General features: G+C 38.4%; 1 protein-coding gene across 2 annotated transcripts in view; it reads left to right on the plus strand.

Moving 5' to 3' along the window:
- The first annotated feature begins 4934 nt into the window (after positions 1-4934).
- Positions 4935-20808, plus strand: part of KCNH8 (potassium voltage-gated channel subfamily H member 8) — a 179983-nt gene continuing 164109 nt past the window's right edge. For both annotated transcript variants that reach the window (XM_027675368.1, XM_027675369.1), the window contains exon 1: positions 4935-5059. In XM_027675368.1, the coding sequence (XP_027531169.1) occupies positions 4984-5059 (76 nt within the window). In that variant the 5' untranslated portion in view covers positions 4935-4983. The remainder of the gene's footprint in view (positions 5060-20808) is intronic.

Consider the following 20808-nt stretch of genomic DNA (forward strand, 5'->3'; position numbering starts at 1 on the left):
CTATCTTCAGGTCTTAATTCACTTTCTGCTTTACAGAAGACAAGAGGCAGCATCTCCTCTTTTTGTAAATCCACTGCACATGTGAAACCTGAGTCTGAATGTATCAAGAGCTTTCTAACTATAAAATACCAAATCAATATCACATAAACTGTTATTCTAAGTAGTTGAGCAATATATGTAATGAAATGAAACCTGATGTGTGACTTCCTATATATTTTAAAAGGAAACAAGTACATAAATTACAGCCCAATATGATGGTGATATCAATACAATTAGAACCTGGTGAATCTACCACATCAATTTTTCAGTACCTTAGTGAATGACATGTCTGTTAACATTAATAAGCTTGAATCTTTTTACACCAGCACTAAAAAGAAATGAGGCTTTTCCCAAAATGTTTCATGGATGTTTGCCAGCAGCAGAGGAAAAGTGAGGTTTGAATCTTTAACTTCATTCAAGGTAGCGCCATGTATGGTTTCTTCCGCTTGCTTGCAACCTTTTCCAGTTTATAGGAACTTAGTGTCCTCCTGAGCCAGAGGTGCCAGCTTTGCATTTAAACTGTCCCTTGCTTGGCAGAGCTTCAATTATGCAGCTCTATTCTTGAAAAGTTCTGTTGTTGGCTTATGCACAACAAAAGGCACTTCTTGAAGTACAGTGATCACTTATTAGGATAATACTCTTAACACGCACTACTTCAGGCTAAATTAGCCTGTTCATGGCAGATGAACAGCAGGTTGCCGTTCTTTGCCCTTTCCTGGAATTTTCAGGCTGCTTCATAATTCCCCTTTTTCCACTGGATGCCAAGGTTAACAAACAAATAAGTGGGTGGCAATTTCAAGCACAAAAGTAAGCTGCAGGCAGTCCTTGTTAATTTGATTTTCACTAGCTGTTTTTATTTGCATAATTGTAGCAGGTAAGTTGAGGTCAAGTGGTTATGCCAGGGAAGCAATAAGCAACTCCTAACTTCTTATTTTATGAGGTAATTCATTGTACTGTGGAATGTTAATAACAAAATTTGGAATATGTGCTTTTATTTAAACAATAAATGAAGAAAAGAAGGTGTACAGTTATGACCAAAAATGCTACAACATGCTGTTCCTTACATACATTCTGTGCAAAACTCTTTCCATACCCTCATTTCTGGGTAACAAGCAATATTTAAAAAGATTATACAGTGCCTCACAATGTAATGGGCTATGTTGAGTGCCCAAGTGGCTGCGGATAAGTAGGGGGAAATATATGGCTGAGATTATATTTTACATATATATATATATATATATGATATATTTATATATTGTTGAGTTATTTGAAGCAACAAACCTTATTTTTTTAGATAGTACTCCTGGTCTAAACTGTAATCTCTGGACGCTAATGGCAACCTGAAGAGTAGCAGCAGTGCTATTAGACTTGGTTTCTCAGCTCTGGTACTGACTTCCTTAACTTTTATATATATATTTTTGTATATACTTACATTTTGAATTCAGCAAAATGCTCCACAGTGAACAAAGGAGGACAGGAATACAGGGAGTGGGCTATTTACTTTATTTGGATATTGATTTATACACGAAAATCGAAGTTAGTTTTCAACTCTTACTTATCTGTCCTTGCCAGCAAAAATATGTAATATATTAGAGACTATGTCTAAATATCCCAGACACTCAAAATTAATATATCAAAATTGAAAGCTGATTTCCTGAAACAAGATAAAAATCACCTTGTTTTGTACTTTTGTATTTTACTTTTTCTTAAACATTATAAAAAAAAGAAGAAGAAAATGAAAATCAGGCTGTGACTATTCAGAGTCGCTGGTTTGCTTTTTGTTTAAAGCTTAAAAAATAATTTTACAGGAATTGACTGCAAACTTCAGCTGCTCCTTCACCTTTCTTTTATATACTCTTAGCTCTTTTCTCTGCTTTTCTGAGCTATTTCTTAACTCACTGAAATTTCAGCCTGCTATATTTTTCTGCTTTGAGCAACTTTAATTTTTTTGTGTTTTGCAGCTAACTCTGTGAAGTTAGGTACCAGTCTCTATTAAGGAGTAAAAGGTTGTAGAATATGCTAAATACAAGTGTAAAATAGGATACTGTACTTCAGTTTGTCTTCTTCTGTAGTTTAAGGCTTTATAAATGCATAATTTTTGTAATATGTTTCATTAGCTCTACTTCAGAGAAGTTTGGATGGTTGTTTTGTGATATGTAGAACACAAACATAATTTTTAGAAGCTTAATTGTTACCAATTGTTCATAGTACATAGTTATTTCCATAACCAATGTATAAGAGTATGCCAAGGTTGTGATATTCGTAAAGCACAGCAAACTTCCTCTTTCCTGAAGTTCTCACAGGTGAAGGGGCCTTCAGCATGTTCTCCTTGTAAAGAATTTGGAATTGTCCCTCCCTCTTGTCCATCACTAGAATTTCATTGTTGGTAGAGTTTTCACTGCCATTGCTATCACATCCTCCTGACTAGTGGTGAATACATTTCAATAACTGCAAATTGTGTTCACCATTATCATGAAATATGCCATGTAACTCCTCTAGCACATATCCATCCTTTCTGAGGTGTGTGTTTGCATAAACTTTTGGCATTTTTTGCCCAATCTAAGTCTTAAGGCTTTATTCAAGGATTTTCTGTCTCGTGGTTTTTAAGAAATTTCCATGAGCTCTTAATAAAGCTCTAAACTTACTGAAGCTGTTATACAACAGAACCCTCAAAATTGTATGATTACAGCTCAGACTTGGTGGTCTCTGTGCGTGAGGAAGTTCAGTCTTAGTCACTTATGGGCTTGCAGACTTATCAGTTAACAATTTGACTCCCCTGGAAAATAATCTCTTTTTCTACTTTTGTGATGATCAAAATTAAGAAATACATTTATATCTTTAATTGCGTGTATGAGTTACTGTCTCCTGACTGCCTGTAGTAAAATTAAGAATATATTCCTTTCTCCTTCACCATATACCTACTTAAATGATGTTTAGGCAGGCCATGGAAAAGAATACAAACTGAAACACAACCACAACACACAGTTACAACATAGGTAAGTCCCTTGTCAGATTTCAAAGATTCAGATTTACCTTAACAACCTCTGTTGCTGAACATTTTGTCAGAATCGAAAATCTGATCATGCTCTAGTGGAACAGAGTTTTCTTTATTTCATAGGTAGGTACATGCTGTACCATCAAACCCAAATAGCCAGTGAAATTAAATGGAAACCTATCAAGAGAAATTAATTTTGTGACTCTGCTTATATTGAACTAGAAGATGTGAGAATAATAAGTAAAGAAAATTAAAACTTGCTAACATTCAGTATTAAAAATTGTACATTTTAAGGGCAATACTGGTGTTTGTACAGTTTAAGGGCAAGGCTGACAGGAATTTGAAGTTTATCAGCTAGCTAAGAAACTGATAGTACTGTGAGATCTTGGAGACTTCCAAAGTACTGTAAGGCAGTCTCTCTTTTCACGTGCTGCTTCTGAAAACTGAACCGGCACTCTACGTTGACTGATTTGTACAGGCTTCTAGTACAAGGACAATTGGACAGATTCATGGTCTCAGCAAAATATTGCTGTGTTCTTCAGAGCCAAGGAGGGGTTACCACAGGTAGACTTTATATTATGCCATAAACCCTATGCATCAGCATTTTCTGACGTTCTTCGTGTTTTTCACTTTTAATTATGTGTTGTAAAGAAAGACCCTTTTTGTCTCTTCTGGAACCTCTCTCTGGCTGCTTAAGCTAAAAAGTGGGAATCAAAGTCCTCTGTCTGGAGAAAGAGAGAACCCTAAATAAATAGGAATCGCAAAAAATACAAAAAAGCAATACTGTGAAACAGCAAGAGCCCAACAGGCTTCCTCTGCACAGAGATTTTCTAGATTAGGGAGTGTACTCCCATTTCTTTTTTCTAGTGTATTTTAGTCCTGAAAGAACATGGAGAAGTTTTGCCATTGCTGCTACACTAAGTGAAATGACTGTACCATGGAGAGTTATCTGGCAGCATTTAAAGAGCCATGGTACCAGCCTGAGCAGGTTACTCATCCCAATGGGAATTCTTTAATACTATTGTTATATATTTATTTATTTTAATTTACACATTACACCTCCTGATTTAGGATATAAATCTCAATTCTCTTTTTGGCTGGCAGAAAAAAAATATATTTATTTCAGGAATTTTTCAGGGAAGAATTTTGAAAGAATATTCTAGGAGATATTCACAGTGACAGCAAGTGCCTATCCCTTAAATAAATAGATAAATGTGAATGATGCCTGAGACCACACACCTGATGGAGCATTATCCATGTTCTAGTCTTGCTCTCCACTGAACACCTACAGAGGCATTTACTGTCCTTCAGGGGCGTTTCTCCTTCCAGCCTCGTAAGAGGCTGTGCTTTACGCTGCGACATTGTTACTCATAGAGCAGGGTTCATGTGAGCTAATAGGCCTGAGAAACTTCTCCTATGCTAGAGCCGAAAGCTGGCGGGGTCAGAAGAAGCCTCGCATCGCCCGGGTGGCCCCCGGTCCCTGTGCTGTGCTGTGCTGTGCTGCCCCACCCCACCTGGCTCCGGCCACAGGTGGATAAAAGTGCCTCTTCCCCAGCTCCCTGCCCTTCTCCAGCCCGTCCTCCCTCACGGCCGCTTTCCACCGGCGCCCCCGTCCCCCTTGCCTTTGGAGGGGTGCGGGGAGGGGGCTCGGCCCCTCACCTGTGCTCGCCCCCTCACCTGTGCTCCGTCCCGCACTTGTGCGCGCCCCGCGCCGCCCTGCCCGGCACTCGCAGCGGGGGCGGGAGCGGGAGCGGGAGCGGGAGCGGGAGCGCTGTGCGGTGTCAGGGCTGACGAGAGGGGGGCTCCTGGCGCCGGAGGCGGTGCGGCGGCATCCCCATCCTCCTCCCCTCTATCCCTCCGCCTCCTCCCTCCCTGCGCCCTATGCACTTTCTTCTCGAACCACCCTCGTAGACAAACTTTGATGGGGAACCTCGCACCGCGCTGGAAAAATGCCGGTTATGAAGGGATTACTGGCACCCCAGAACACCTTCCTCGACACCATCGCTACCCGGTTTGACGGCACACGTGAGTCCGGGCTGGGGCTCCGGACGCCCGGAGAAGGGGATACACGGAGAGCGCTGCGCGTGTGGTGGGAGGCTCCTCTTCCCTCCCCTCCGCCGCCCTGGGGTTTCCTTGGTACCAGAAGCCGGCAATGAGGAGGGAGAGGCGAGGGAGCTCTCAGCCTCTCCCGCTCTCCTGCCTGGTTTCTCCACAGCTTTGCAGGTGAGGAGGGTGCCCGGTACCCTCTGCCCCCGACCCCCTGTCCGGAGGCTTCAAGGTGGCCGGAGCCAGGATCTCTGCAGGAAAGTTGTGCACTGGGCTGGGGCTTCCCCAGCGCCCCGAGCAGCCGAGAGACCGCGAGGGAAAGGTTCGCTCAGAGCCTGGGCAGGGCTTTGGCGAGAGGTTTTGGGATTTTCTTTTTTGTCTTTATTACCCCCAGCCCCCATATTAAATCTCCTCCCTAAAAGCTGAGTTCCCGTAAATCGGGCTCATCCGTGGCAGCAGCTGTTGCAGGGCGTTAGTGGAGGGAGGCAGCCGGGAGCAGGGGAAGGGCTCCTCGGCGGTGCCGCCGACAGCGGCGGCCGCCCGACTGCAGGACCATGGACAGGTCCCGGCCGCGGGCGGGTCCGGCGCTGGGCTCCGCTCCCAGCTCCCGCACACGGCTCCTCCCGCGGCGCCCCGGCTCCGCTGGGAGCTTTCCCGGCAAGGCGCTGCCTTCCCGTGAGGGGCTGGCGTGCTCCCCCTCCGGCCGTGGGTTGAGAGTCGCCTGTAGGAGTCTTGAGTTTTGTTTCTTCTTTGATGGGGCTCACTCATATTAAAGCAACTAAAAGGAACGGGGAGATAGTGGATTTGGACTAAAATGAACTCCCTTCCCTTAATTTCCCTTTCTAAAAACCCAGGCATACATCGTGGAGGAAAAACAACTCAGATTTGAGTTGCTATTGGCGGTTTCTTGACTGAAAACATTGCCATCTAATTGGTTTGAAATCTTCTTGATTGTGTATCTATTGGTATTTCCTCGATGGTTTGATTACCGTGTGATTAAGACAACTGAACTGTGATTATTGAATCAATAAGTTGTAAAATGTCAAGAAAATAATACAGTCACTGAGATCAACTGCAGAGAAGCACAGAGCTTTATTATAACTGTTCTGCTAATCTGAGCATACACAAATAATTATGATCCAGGGCTGTATGTAACTGATACTTCTCTATAAAGCAATCTCTCTTAAGACTACTTAGATGTACCTTTAAATTCCTTGAACTGCAGAACTCAAAGTCCTTTTCCCCCATCCTCCACCCTTTTATATCTGTGAAGTGTATGAGTATTATTTACTGCATATTGAAGCAGTACTAGTAAGAGTTTTGCTGCTGATACTGTTATTTGCCAGAAAAGCAGTTCTTCCCTTCTTTGTGCTCAGGACCCTCCCCCTTTACAATGGCTTCCTTTCAAAGGATGGAGCACGCAGCTTGTGAGCTGTGCACACAAATGCTTTATGAATTCTATACTGGCCTCTTTTATTAAATAAAATACTAGAAAAATGTTTAATCCCCATCTTCTCAGTGACACCAACAGATAAGTGTGGTAGAAAGTTTATTACTTAGCTGAATTCTATGCCCGAAAGAAGCTACACTTTTAAGGCAATGATTCTACTGAGCTTCATGAAGTCAAATGGAATGATCTTTTCTTAAACAAGAAACAGACCTCAGTGTCTTACATTGAAATTTAATGCTAACAACTCATCTACTTTTTCCTGGAATGTAATTGGAAAATAATGTAATTAGATATTTAATTTCACCAGAAAATACAGCACATTATTTTTTTATTACAGGCACTGAGATTTTTGGGTTTAGTTAGTGTTCCAGAATTTGGCTCAAATATTAAGCAAGTGTATTCTAGAAGTTGTTATGGTATGATTATTGACATGTGAAATATTCCCAGTAGTTCACAAGGGAAGATGTTTTATGAACTAGATAGTCTTACATCTAGTAAAACTTTGGAGGATGGTGCTATTCTATGGAAATCTGGTAGCATGTCTCTTAATTTATAGAATAACATAATATCTCCTTTAGAGTGTTAGGGTAAAGCAATTAATCAACTTGATGCTATCTTAAACAAAGTTCTGTGGATCGCTCCACATCATAACTAAATTTAAAACCTCCAGAAATAGCTCATCTCCTTTATTGCTTTGAAATTCCTAAATTTAAATATAAAAATTAATACTTTTTAACTGATTAAAAGAAATCAAATTAAAAAGTACAATTTTGCAAAATGTGTATATATATCCAAGCATCAAGTAAAAAAATAAAAACTAATTTATTTTTCACTTAAATTGCCTGTGTGGTTGGTATTCCAGAGGTTGTTCAGGTGGCTCAAGCTAAAAGTAATATCAATGGCTAATCCTTGCAGGAATCAGTCCTGTGTCTCACTAGTTTTACAGATGATACAGTCTGTGAAAGGAATAGGACTGATACATGGCACTGAACCTGAGGTTATGTTTCACAAACTACTTTGACCTCACACATGATGATATTTAAATGTTAAAATACTGTCAAAGGTTTTTTGGTATTGGGGGTTTTTTTTGGCAGTTGTTCTAATATACTCTGTAGTTAACAGACCTCTTTCCAGTTTAAGCCTGTGGGAAGGATATATTATGTTGTCATCAGTGATAGACTAATCCACCAATGCATCTTTAATCCAGAAGAGGGATAATTCTAATTCCGGGCAAGAGTGCAAGAAGGGATTCCAGATAATATTAGAAAATATGCTTTGCTTTGCACGAAATTTTCAAAAATTAATTCAAATAATTTTTTAAACTTTGCATCATCATGGCTAGGCTTCATGAACGAAGATTTGGGAAGGGCTCTACCCACGTTTGTTGCAAAAATTGAATATCTCAAAAAATTATATAACAACTGCTTGACAGGTTCTTCAGGTGCTCAGAATGCTCACAGTAGATATTTTGTTGTATGTATGTTATACATAAATATTCTTTACATATGAAACCAGAGTATATGTGCTAAACAAAAGAATTGGATTAATTTTGGGGTGCCTCTTAGCTGTATAGGGGATTGCAGAGATTTCCTGCAAACTTCCTATTACCTGAGTTGCACACATGGAAGAGCAGCATTAAAGGTTTGCTTATCTGCATTTCCATGACAGAACTCTTCGATCTGCCTATGTGCTATATTATACCTCCATCTTCTCACAACTCGAAAATATCTTTTGTGTTCCTGACATTGTAATTTAAGTCAATGCTTTCTCAAAGGGCTCCTTCCCCCTCCCCCCCCAATAACTAAGCACCAGGTCATCCAAAGACTTTTTGCCCCCTCTGTTAGCAATGAGTTTATTGCCAATTGGGAAAAAAAATACAAAACTTTTCAAATGAGTAGGTCGTGGGTTAGGGTTTTTTCTGGCTGGTTTGGAGGTTTGTTTTTCTTTTTAGATTTTCAAGATAAAATATCAAGTGTGAAAACATTTCAAATATAAGCCTATAATTAACCCCACCACCAAATATTAAGAAACTGAATGTCTGAAGTGAGTTATTTCACTTCAAGCTTTTGAATTGGAAATTTGCATATTTTTGCTTCTTAACCCTATTTATATTAGGCAAAGCATTAAAAAACAGTTGTATGGTAGGAAATTATGTTCTATTGTTTTCATTTATATATATGTAAATAAAAAATATTCTGTATGTACTATTTATTTATTTAAATAGATTAAATACATAGGGGGGTTGTTGTTGCTGAAAATCTGTGAGACTTTCTCATGGAGAAAAGCTAACGGAGATTCAGCAAATGTCCTCATTAATTTATAATCAAAAAAAGGACAACAATTTTGTGTATGGTTATACTATAAAATGACAGCTGAAGTTCTATAATTATCTCTTGTCTGTCAAATCTGATCAGTTTCCAAACTAAGTGTGCACTTCACATTCTTATTATCAACCTTGCGTGATCAGTCTTATCTGAAGATCAAACTGAGTTGATTCCTTCTTGCTCACTGTCAGTGGTGACAATTTGATAATTCTGTATTTGCTGAACAACTTCTACATTCAGATATGTTTTCCAATTAAAACCTTACTTAAGTACTAACAAAAGAGCTTTGCACCTAAGCAGCAATTTTCATAACTTTTTTTTTCCTTGTTGATCAGATGGAATCAGCTTTCTGATTGCTTTGGTTACCCTCAGGTGTGATTGAAAGATACCTGATGAGAACATATAGTTTTAAGCATATCAAATGTGATGCCAGCATACTTCTGCTGGCACTGTGGGTAGAACCAGGTTGTTTCTTTTGCATCATCATCAGTTGGTACAGAGCTGAAAGCCTTTGTATGCAGTGATCTTTCCAGATTGCAGGGTCAGATTCCTCCCCCACTCTTCATCAGCTACCCCCATCACTTGCCTTTCTGTCTCATAAACAAACTAGTGATGTCTGCTAGGTTGAGCCAATGCACTAACACTCTCTGCAACTTCGTTGTCAGATTCTGCGTCTCATTCAGAGTGAATCCTAGCCTCCCTACACTGGTCAATGTGCTGCATAATCGTATCACAGAAGCTTCAAAAGCAGGAAAGTGCTTCTTGGCTGCTTGGTGGTTCTCTCTCAAAAGGGCTCAAGGAATTGCAGCAGTGTCAGATGTAAGGAAACAACAACTGAACTTCAGGGGAAGAAGGTTATTGATCAGACTTCAGGATCAGAATGGTCCACCTCACAAAGACAAAATGTGCTCCAGCTACGGGCTGGGGGCAAAGTGGCTGGAAAGTGGCACAGTGAAAAAAGACCTGATGATGTTGGTTGATAGCCAGCTGAACATGAGCCAGCAGTGTGCCCAGGTATCCAAGAAGGCTAGTGGCATCCTGGGCTGTATCAGGAACAGTGTGGCCAGCAGGACTAGGGAGGTGCTTCTCCCCCTGCACTCGGCACTGGTAATGCTGCACCTTAAGTCCTGCGTCCAGTTCTGGACCCCTCAATTCAAGAAGGACATTGAGGTGCTGGCGTGGGTCCAGATAAGGGCAGAAAACCTGGTGAAGGGTCTGGAGTGCATGTCCTATGAGGAGCAGCTGAGGGAGCTGGAGTTATTTAGCCTGGAGAAGAGCAGGCTCAGGAGTGACCTTATCACTCTACAACTGCCTGGAAGGAGGTTGTAGCAAGGTGGGAGTCAGTCTCTTCTCTTAGGCAATAAGTGACACGATGAGAGGACATAGTCTTAAGCTGTATCAGGGGAGGTTTAGGTTGTACATTAGGAAGAAATTCTTCACAGAAGGGTGATTAGATATTGGAATGGGCTCCCAAGGGAGCTGATGGAGTCACTGACCCTGGAGGTGTTTAAGGAAAGACTGGATGTGGCACTTAGTGCCATGGTCTCGTTGACATGGTGGTGTTCAGTCAAAGGTTGGATTTGATGATCTCAGAGGTCTTGTTCAACCTAATTGATTCTGTGATTCTGTAAAATCTTGTGTTGAAAGAAGGGTGACAAACTATGATATGCACTGATCAGTGTCAAAGAGACTTCAAGCAGTGACAGTGGAAAAGCTCATGGTCTGTCAAACTCTCCCTCTGAGGGAGTGCAGGTGCAGTGAAGCTGCTGTAGTTCTTTGTCATAAAGATGAAGTGAGTCAGACAGAGGGAAATTTCCAAAGATACATATGCTGTTGGTCTTATGTTAATGAAGAATTGTTTTGGGCTTTTTACTTATATCCTTGCATAAGTAAATAATGGGGTTTCCTGAATTAATTATGTATTTTTCACTGCAAAAGTATAGTCAGCACTGGAAAAAACATTGCCTGTTCTCAGCTCAGAGCCCAAAAGAGCAGACCTTGCCTCTCTGTACTTGTCTCTGTAAGACGTGGCCTGTGTTGCAGCTCACTGTAGCTCTGTTACTAAAAAAAGACAAATGTGATTTTGAATATAAACCAGGGTTTATATTTTGGATGTTTGGAATCTGTGTTGTGTTGTTGCTCTTTACTGGAAATAACCAAGAGGCTAGATTAAACAGCTAATTGTAAAATATTTTCCTCTTCTTTTGGCACAAATGTTGGGGGCGTAGAACCTCATTATTTAACGTTGGTTTATTTGGTGATCTTTGCTTTCAACAGCTACAGTAACTTCTGATTCTAACCTAAGCTGAAGTTAGGCCTGAAAGTTTTGGAGGCATCTTAAGACCGTGTCTCTTAATTCTTGATTTCTGGTCCTAAGGATCTAATTCAAGGGAAAAAAAATGCATGCACACACCATTTTAAAAATGCAATAACTGGGCTATTCCTTAAAGTCGTGAAAAATGGTCATTGTGGTATATTTTATTCTTATTGCTATAGAAAACGCTGATGTATTCAAGTTGTCAGGTGCTGTTCTCTTCTTTTTTGTTAGACAGAAAGAAGATAGAATGATAATTATGCAGTTCTTCCATTCAGAGGATATATATAATTCATTAATCACACCACTTTTAAGTCTTAGGTTAATGCTATAAATGTAAAGTTAGACTAGTAACACACATCATTACTACAGAAATAAACTCTGTATTTGAATTCAAGGCAAGTGTTTGAAACTTAAGAATGGAAAAGAGTAAGTAAATAAGGGATTTTTTTTTCTGAATAATAAAAGAATATTATCCTCTGCATTGCTTCGGGGTAGAAACCTGATACACAGTGCAGTGATCTAAACAAATCTGTATATTTGAAGTGACATATATTTGAATGAACATGTACTCTGTGTGAATGGAAAAAAACTCTTTAGAGGGTTTCTAAATCTTAGAGATGATTATCAGGATTCACACTACAGAGGTTCTGTAAGCTTACCCTTTTTTCTTTTTCCAAACATATCCTACTTTCTTCTCTGATAACATTTCAATGAGTAGATAGGTTTACCCTGAAAATAGATTTCTCTTATTGTGATCGTTGCTCTTATGTATTCAACTTTTATTTTATTGGGTTTTTTTTTTATTTTATGTGTGCAGGTAGCAATTTTATACACATTCCCAGTCTTTCTGAATGCAAAGAAAAGGTGCTCAGAGTATTGTTCAGGGCAACAGAACAATAGAAATACAAAAAAACCCCACTGCCTCAAGCACATGTAGAAGTGTAAGCAAATAGATATGCATGAATATATTACATTAAATCAGGAAAGGTATGGGTTTACAGAGCATTAAGTGCTGTTAGTACTATTCCGAGGAGATATATTTTTGAAAGAAAAGCAAGTTGCCTGTATTACATCAACTGTTGCCTGGAAAAGGTGAACAAAGGCTGCTGCTTACAGCAGTTTTGCATTGTCACAGGAAAGCTTACCTTACCTTGTGTTAAAGTGACTAGAAGAAAAAAGTGTGCAAGCAACAACCTAATCCCGAAGCAATGTTGTTTCATGCCCACTCAATCTAAAAATAAATAAATTAGAAAGAAGGAAAAAAGAAGGGGGGAGGGGAGATAGAGAAACAAACAAGCCATTCTCAAATTGCAGACAGGAGAGAAACTTCTTTAACAGTAAGAAAAGTCTTCTTTTAGAGTTTATTTTGCCAAGTGCTTCTGGCTCCTTCTGTTTTCTGGGATTGATAATAGTATTCAAAGGCTTTGGAACAGGTGTTGTTCTTAAAATACTAGCACATTCTACATTGAACTTGACATTAAATATCTTCTGAGCATCCCTAAAACTTAATGCTGGCTGTCAATCATTTCAAGGACAGCTGAAGACAATTGTGTTATGGACAAATATGTTGTCTTCCCTATTGATATTTTGAAGAGAAAACAGCCTCCAGTGGGCCAGGACTCAATTCACTTTTTCTGCAGGCATTACTTATGACAACTAGGAGTTCAGGTACCAGTTCTTAGGACTTTTGAGGGCTGAAAGCTGCCAGGATTATTTTGCTTATCTTTTATTTTAAACCTATAGAAATACAGAAGGATTCATTTGGACAGCATGAACCTGAAGTTCTTTTTGCCTTCTGTCTCCCTCAACAGCTTGTTTTGATACGTGACTTGACATCTTATTCCAAATGTATGAAAGAGAAATCTGAGCTATTTGATTTTTTGAATGAGAAAATTTTCCTAAGACAAATAATTTGATTTTTTTCCCCCCCAAAATGTCAGATAACTCCTGTGATGAGTGTGGTTTTGTATAAATTCTGCCTTTTCCCACATTTTGAATTTACAATGATATGAAAAATAACAGGGAAACTACATTGTTTTAGAGGAAAAAATTTTTGCAGAAAAAACACCCTTCTTTGTGGTAGGTAAAAAAGCTTCTTTGGGAGGTAAAAAAACCCTTTAAATTTGCGAGATAAAACGTTAATTGTATTTATTAAATTGAATTGTTTCTTTATTGAGCTGAAAGATCTTGAGGCCAGGAATTTGTACTTAACACTCTCTTTTCCATTTCCATAACTGTGGGAATAAGCATGCACCTCATAAAACCTGTAGTTATAGAATCACATTAGAGATTTAAATACCTAAAAGTTCAATGTAGAAAAGAATAGTTAATAAGTATTAATGAAAGATATTGAGCTACACATTTGCCAAGATTAAGGAAAGTTAGAAAGATCACTTATTTTCAGAGGAAAATATATAGTTACGAGTTGTGTCTGCTTCAGTGCTGTAGTAATGGGGGGACAGCATGGGAGGAAAAAGGTGAGAGAACAGCATGGTTAGGCGCTGTATTTTGGGGGCTGTTCAAAGTCTTACAGTAACTTAGTGTTTGGATTTTTAAAACATATTATGGCTTTAATGACCCTGTTTGAAGCAGATCTACGCTACAGTACAGTATGACTAAGTTATCTTTGTCATGCTGAAGAGCTGCTTCTACATTGGGAACAGAAAATGGGATGCCTTAGACATCCTGAATGCCTTTATTACCTTTGTGTACTTTTACAGGAATATTTACCAAAACTCTTTGTTTGGGGTTTTCTGGTTGGTTGGTTTTGTTTATGTTTTTAAATTAGACTTATATAGGATGTTTACAATTCATCAGGAGAGTGACTCTATTAATACTGCCTTGGAGAGTATGTATCTGAGAGTGGTTAGAGCAAGGTGTGCTCTATGGATCTATTGCCAACAAATTCTTGCCTGGAATTAGGCAGGCTATGGCTCTTCTACTGTACTACATTGAGTCGTTCCTTAGGAAAGAGGCTTGGCTACCCCATATCAGTTATGTGAACTCACTGCAGTGCAGTATGAGACCGCAGATGGAGCATTCATCCTTTACACACTTACAGGTATGCTAAAGGTTGTGAGGGTTAAAGCATATTTCCAGATTTTCTTCTGGTAGGGTGCAGGCTTGCAACCCAATTATTTTTCGTTCCCTGAAGTGAAGCAAGCGCTTGCCATTTTTCACTCTGAAGCAGTGATTTTTTTCTTCAAATTCATTAACAATTGCAGATAATTATTTGTTAACTTGTTTTTGTTCCTGAAGACAGTAACCATAAATGATGTGTGAATTTTGAAAAAGCAGTCTGTTCTCCTTTAAGATGTATTAAAAAACCTAAAAAAATAGATTATAAGTGACCTTAAACACAAAATTGATTATTTTTTTTTTAAGTTTACTTACGACATGAACTAGAGTGCTGATTGATTTTCAGAGGTAAGGGATAGTCTTAGTTTGAAAATTGTACAAGTGATCTTTAGCCAAGAAAGAAAAAAAGAGGGAGCAGCTGTGAAGAAGCAGTGATGGATTGACTGATGGGATTGCTGAGTGAGCAGAAGGTAGAGTTTTGGAATGAACTGAATGCAGTAGCACTGTGGGAAGCTTCACTTTGGTGCAGAATATGACCAGGGAAATGTTGCCCTGAATGGGTATAGTTGTGAGAGGATTAAAAGCACTGTCTTCTCAGAGAACAAATTGCTTGTGGTCCTACCTAGCACTCGGTGGAATGACAACAGGCAGTCTTGGGTTTCAAAGGTGAACATGTCTGTTATCTTCTTGATGAGTGTTTAGCCACTAAACCCAACAAATTAAAGCCTGATTTCATCATATTGTAACTTTTAGCTGGCTGATATGGCTAAGGAAGCAAGTAAAAGTAAGTTAGGTAGCTGACGTAATGAAAAAGCACAGGGAAAATTGACTATTGCAACTTCGTGTTTTGTGTTGTTTTTTTTATTTATTTTGAGTTTTTTATAAAGGACTACACTTCAGAATTACTACTTTTATAAAGGGAATGAGGAATCAAGGTGGGGGTTTTTGATTGTTTTGTTTTAACTGATATTAGGTTTTTTATGTGTGGATGACTCGATAGCACATGATCTTATTTTTCATAAACTTGCTTATAGTATATCTGAAAGTCTATTGTGGTTCTCATGTTTCCCATCTGTCCTGCCCCCCTCCCAGAACTTTCCACTCCTACTGGAAGTGTGGATCGAATCCGACCAAACAGCTTTTGTGAATTACAGCAACAAATTGCTGCTTCCCCAAGCTGCTGATCGATTCCTGCAGCAGAGGCAGTGATCAGCAAGAGTCAGGATGGACAGAAGGAAATTACTGCAGACATTTAAACTCATCAGTCATAATTCTTATACAAATAAAACAGGCAGGTGTTGAGCTGTTTTCATACTGCTGTGAGCACGATCCAGATGGGCACCCAGAGTTTTGGTTCCAATTGCAACTCAGAGCTAATCGTCAGATCAAATTGTGGAAGCAGTAACTTGGAAAAATGCACAAAGACTTTTCTGTCTTCATCCAGTTGGAGCTACCTGAATTGCAGTTGTCCCCCCCTTTTGTCATAACTATACAAAATAATTCTATTAGAGATGTGTTTCCTTTAAACACCAACAGTATCTTCAGAAAGAAATTATCTATCTGGATATTTCAACATTTTTTATTTCAGGTATGTTTATAAATACAGAAACATATATATGCAGGTGATAACCTGCTTTAATTACAGAAGAAATCATGCTTCATTTAGGATGAATAGTTCATGTGTTCATTTTTCTGCTGATGTGAGTCTCCTGGGAAAGATTGCTTGAACTGTCAGGAGAGCTGCAGGCCTTCTGTTTGTGTCTTTTGTAACGAATAACTGTAACATTGCTAATTTCTGCTGGTTTTCTTGTGGGTATGCTTTTTAAACATAAATAATCGTAACCTGATGTTGTATCAATCTCACCTGAAATACATCAAATTCCTGAGGCAGGAGCTTTAAATAAATACGCATGATCACCCAGATGATAAAAAAATGGTGGAAAGAAAAACAGCCACTCTGTGCATCAATAAGTAAGGTGTGAAGTACAGGTAAATAGTTCAACTGGCAGTCTTACAAGTGACTAGCACAAAGAGTGCCTCTTCTAGGGAAGCAGGAAACTAAGTTCAGGGAAATATTAGTCCCATAAATAAATAAATAAATAATCTGGAACTACAGTAATTAGTTTGCATTTTACCTTTATTCTGCTTTTTAAAACACATTTCCCTTTTATGAATTCATTGTAGGCAAGGTCCTCTCACGGAAAGGAAGAAAGACAAAGGCCAAAAAGCCCAACAATAGCAATACTGTATGACCTACACCATGATGGATAGATCTTAATAAGCTGAGTTTTGGGAGTTGAGTGAAATAATTACAAGTAAAGCTAAGAGGTTAGTATTAATTGGAGAATTACAACAGTTTTTATCCCCAACCTGATGTGGTTGATATGTCAGTTTATATGAACTGTCATTGAAAGCAATGCTTCCATGTGTTCAATTAAAGGTTATGAGACATTTTCTGCCACCTTTACACATTCTGTTTTATGCTGGGATGTCTTTCTAAGACGAGCAAGAATGAAGAAAGGTTTTTTACATTTATAGCATGAAAGTATTGTCTTCTAACTTTTTTGATGCTTAGAAGTACATAAAATTGGTTGTTTATGTTTAATTAAAATATACATAGTATTTATTCTAATTAAATATTTTTCTAAAGTGAAGCTAATGAGAAAATCTTTGTAATGGTGTCTCTTAGTTTGATAGTTGCTGGTTTTCTAGCTATTAAATTTTGACATATTGCTATGCAGAGCAGTGATTTTATTTTATGTTTTAATGCTTAGAGTATTGCAGCAGTTTGCACAGCACTTGAATATTTTAGTGTTCATTTATCATGGCTAATTCATGGCTTCCAGGGAGAGTTTGTGAATGGCACAATAAACTAAATATAATAACAGAATAGTTTGCTCTTAAAAGCAGGTGCTTTCTGATAGGTTTTCAGACTTGGCAAGCAAAGTTTGTGACAGTAAAATATTGCAGTGAGTGTTCTGACAGCTTGGCTGTGGAAAAAAAAGTGGAATCTTTGCTTTCTGGCAGACCAATATTTTCTTCGGAACATAAGACAAAGCCATCTTGGGCCACATGACATGGAATCTCTGAGGCTGGGGATGCAAAATTAGAAACGCTGTCCAGCCAGGCTCAGTCCAACAGTATGGCTTGCTGTTCTGCTGAAGGGAACCACCAATATCTTTCTGGTTCTATGAACCTATTTTCCAGAATAGTCCTTGAGTAACAAATCAAGTATCAAAGCTGGCATCTACATAAACAATGTGGGTACCTGACAGGAAAGGGTCTGAAGTACGGCCCAGTGTGACAGTCATAGGCCTTTGTGCTGGGATTATGAGGCAGGACTCAAGAACTGTTCTCTGTATTATCAAGAAGGTAAAATAGTCCCCATAAATAAATCAAATTATGTATAGAAATTTTGTTTCTTTCCCTTACTGCTCCACACTAAGGGAGTTTGTTACTGTTGGTAAATCCTCAGTGTTTCCCAAATGAATTTATACTTGCACTTAAAATCAAGCAAATGGCTTGATTACAGAAAACAAAAGATATTTCTGAGCCAAAACGTTCATCTTCAGTTTTTAATTATCCTAAATTTTTGGATCAATTCTGCAATTTTATCAGGTGTTAAGCTTCAAAAGTAATTTTCAGAAGCTTTTTACATTTTCTTACTCAAGAATCCTCATGATGATCAACATAATTTCAGGATTTCTAGTAGCGTCTATATAGTTCTGTTGTTCTGTTGTTAAAATATAGTGCTAGAGAACTTGATAGTTATAGCAGAAGAGAAATAGAGAAGTTACAAAAATGGGAGATGTATCTAATTTTCACAAGTGCAAATTACTATGAGTTACGGTTATGAGACTCTCAACTAAAAGCCACCCTTGCACCATATCTATCCCATTCTTACCATGAAAGGGATATTTCACAGCCTTAATCCTTCTAGTATAGTTACTTTATATGAATGGATTATTGTACATTAGAAATGCATTTCCATCCTCCTCCTGTGTTTCCAAGATTGCTCTCATAAAATGACAAGACCAGACTAGCTGAAAACGTTAAACTTCTCTCAAACAATACTGATGTGTTGTTCATGTACAAACATGAAGTAACAAAGCATGGAACTAGATAGTCTAGGTCACAGAAATTTATCTTGCATTAGAAACAGAAAATCTCTCTTCTTCTAATCTTGAAATGTTCTCACGCACAGACTTTAAAGAAATGAAGAGGATTTTTCATGACATGGGATTTGTAACAACCTATGCTATGATGAAACAGCATGTCTATAAAGAGGAATCCTATCTTTACTTGCAATGAATATCTTTCAGAACATTAATGTTCAGTCAGCAAGACAAAAACTTTTTGTATAAATGTGGTTTTAAATGTCCAGGTGGAAAAAATGTTCCTATAAAAATATACTTTCTACTTTCCAAAAAGTTCTTCTAATACCACTGCTTTCAGACAAAAAGTAGAAAGCAAATTGCATGAATGTTTAAATAGAAAAGAAAGACTAAAGCTAAAAAAGAACCCAAACAAGCTTAGCATCAATAAAAATGTGGCAATAATAAATTTATGTGTTTTATCACATTGACATATTTTTATTTCATAACTTGAAGATTGCAATATTGGGCTCTGGCACTCTTTGGGGAGCATCAGGAGCACAGTGGTTTTTAGTGGTATAAACTGCATTTTCTGAGGTACAGCTGAATTTTTTTCAAGGTACTGAAAACTAAAATAGAACTACTGTGAATACTCTAAGGTGTCATGGTGTTTTCCTGCTTTCTAAATCATTAAGACCAGAACCTCCCAGCACTTTAACCAAATGCACTTATTTGTTTCTTCAGCGTAGCACCTTTTGTGGTTCCTTCCATTCAGATTGGACACCAGTGGCCCAACTTGACTTTCTCCCAAGACAGTTCTTGACCCAGCTCAGATCAGTTGGAAAATTCATTTTGCCAAGGATGAGAGAACTGTCCTTGAAATGTGGGGACATTCAGTTGCTTACTTGTTTACCAGACTAACTGTAAAAGCACTGGGAGTTTTTGTTTCCATAAATAATACATAGGTTCCACAGTGTCTCGTGAGAACTACAGCACTAGTCCAAGTTTTTCTCCATAACTGGAATTTAAACTCTATGATGGCAAATGGAAACCTCTAGACCCTAGCCCTGAACTGGTCACCTTTAGTAAGCAGTGATCATGGTACTATATCGAAGGGGCATCTAGAAAGTTTCTTTGAATAATCCTTTTTCTTTGTTTTTAATTAATAGTTTTTGTTTCCTTATTTCACAAAATGCTGAAATTCTAATGTTTAAAATTTGATAAAGTATCAGATTAAAAAAAAAATCATCTCTTCAGCTCTTGCAAACATGTGAAAGGGGGAACAAGCAATTCTATATGCCAAAGAACCCTTTTTTCCTCTTGCAGTGGAGCTGCTGTATGAATTTTCTGTAATCCAATACAGTCAAGCTGACACTGAAATTTTGTGAAAATGGGGCATAAGTAATTTCTCTCCTGGTTGCTTTATGAACCTTATTGTATCTTGGAACCCTCTAGACCTCTTAATTATTGCTGAAAATAGGCAGGGTATTTAGTGTTGAGAAGGGAGAAGATGGTAATGGGAATCAGAGGTGTATGGGAAACACAATCACTTTAGTTCTATTTGCTTTATTACAAAAAACAGCAATACATTAAAACTTCCTTGGGAGATTCAGCAAGTATGGGCAATCCATAGCAGTTTAAGTACCACCCTTTATCACACTCTGAAGTAGACACCCAACTGATTCTGTATCGATGTTTTCCAATCTCAGAAGTTTTTGGCTTCAGTATCCTAAAAATAAATGCTTGATACATTAATTCTGAATCTATTGCTGTGAGGGAGGAAATACACCCATTGAAATGCTGAGAAGATAGTCGTATATGCTACTGTCCTTCTATTTTAGACAGGAGTGTTAACACTGCTTTCCTCCCTTTTAGTTAAAAATTTTCTTAGTCAATGCCACTCTCACAGGTGTGAGTAGAAGGACTCAGGATGGGCTTTGTGTCAATCACATATTTGAGAGTGGGCTTTGAGTGATTCGCTTGATTCACCTTCCTGATAACAGAAGCTCTGAAATGTACGATGAATGTAACACTATTTTCTTTTCCTTAATTGGTTCAAGTAATTTACAGAATGGAGCAGAGGAAAGTGCTTTTCTTACTTTCGACTGCAGAGGGAATCTTGCATTCCTAATCTTTAGTGTTTCTTGGATGCACTTTATTTAGAGGTCTAAAATATAATCACCCTTCATAACTGCATAAAACTTGTTAAGAATCTCTTAATAGCTCCTCTCAAATCTCTCACATCTGGAAATAGTGAAACCAAATATGTTTGAGAGTTTCCTTTTTCTGCTTCTATGGAAGGATCTTGTATAACACCATCAGAATCACACCTCTTGAGAGAACTGATGCAGAAAGTGAAATAGGGTTGTCAAAAGCAGAGCCACTTTGGTTTTTGTCTTGAATTTTTTCCATGCAGATGGAACTTGAGCTAATAGAAATTACTGCCTAAGTTAAGTGGAATAATT

Source organism: Neopelma chrysocephalum, unplaced genomic scaffold, assembly GCF_003984885.1.
Source record: "Neopelma chrysocephalum unplaced genomic scaffold, ASM398488v2 Primary Assembly neopelma1_26, whole genome shotgun sequence".
Taxonomy (NCBI): Eukaryota; Metazoa; Chordata; class Aves; order Passeriformes; family Pipridae; genus Neopelma; species Neopelma chrysocephalum.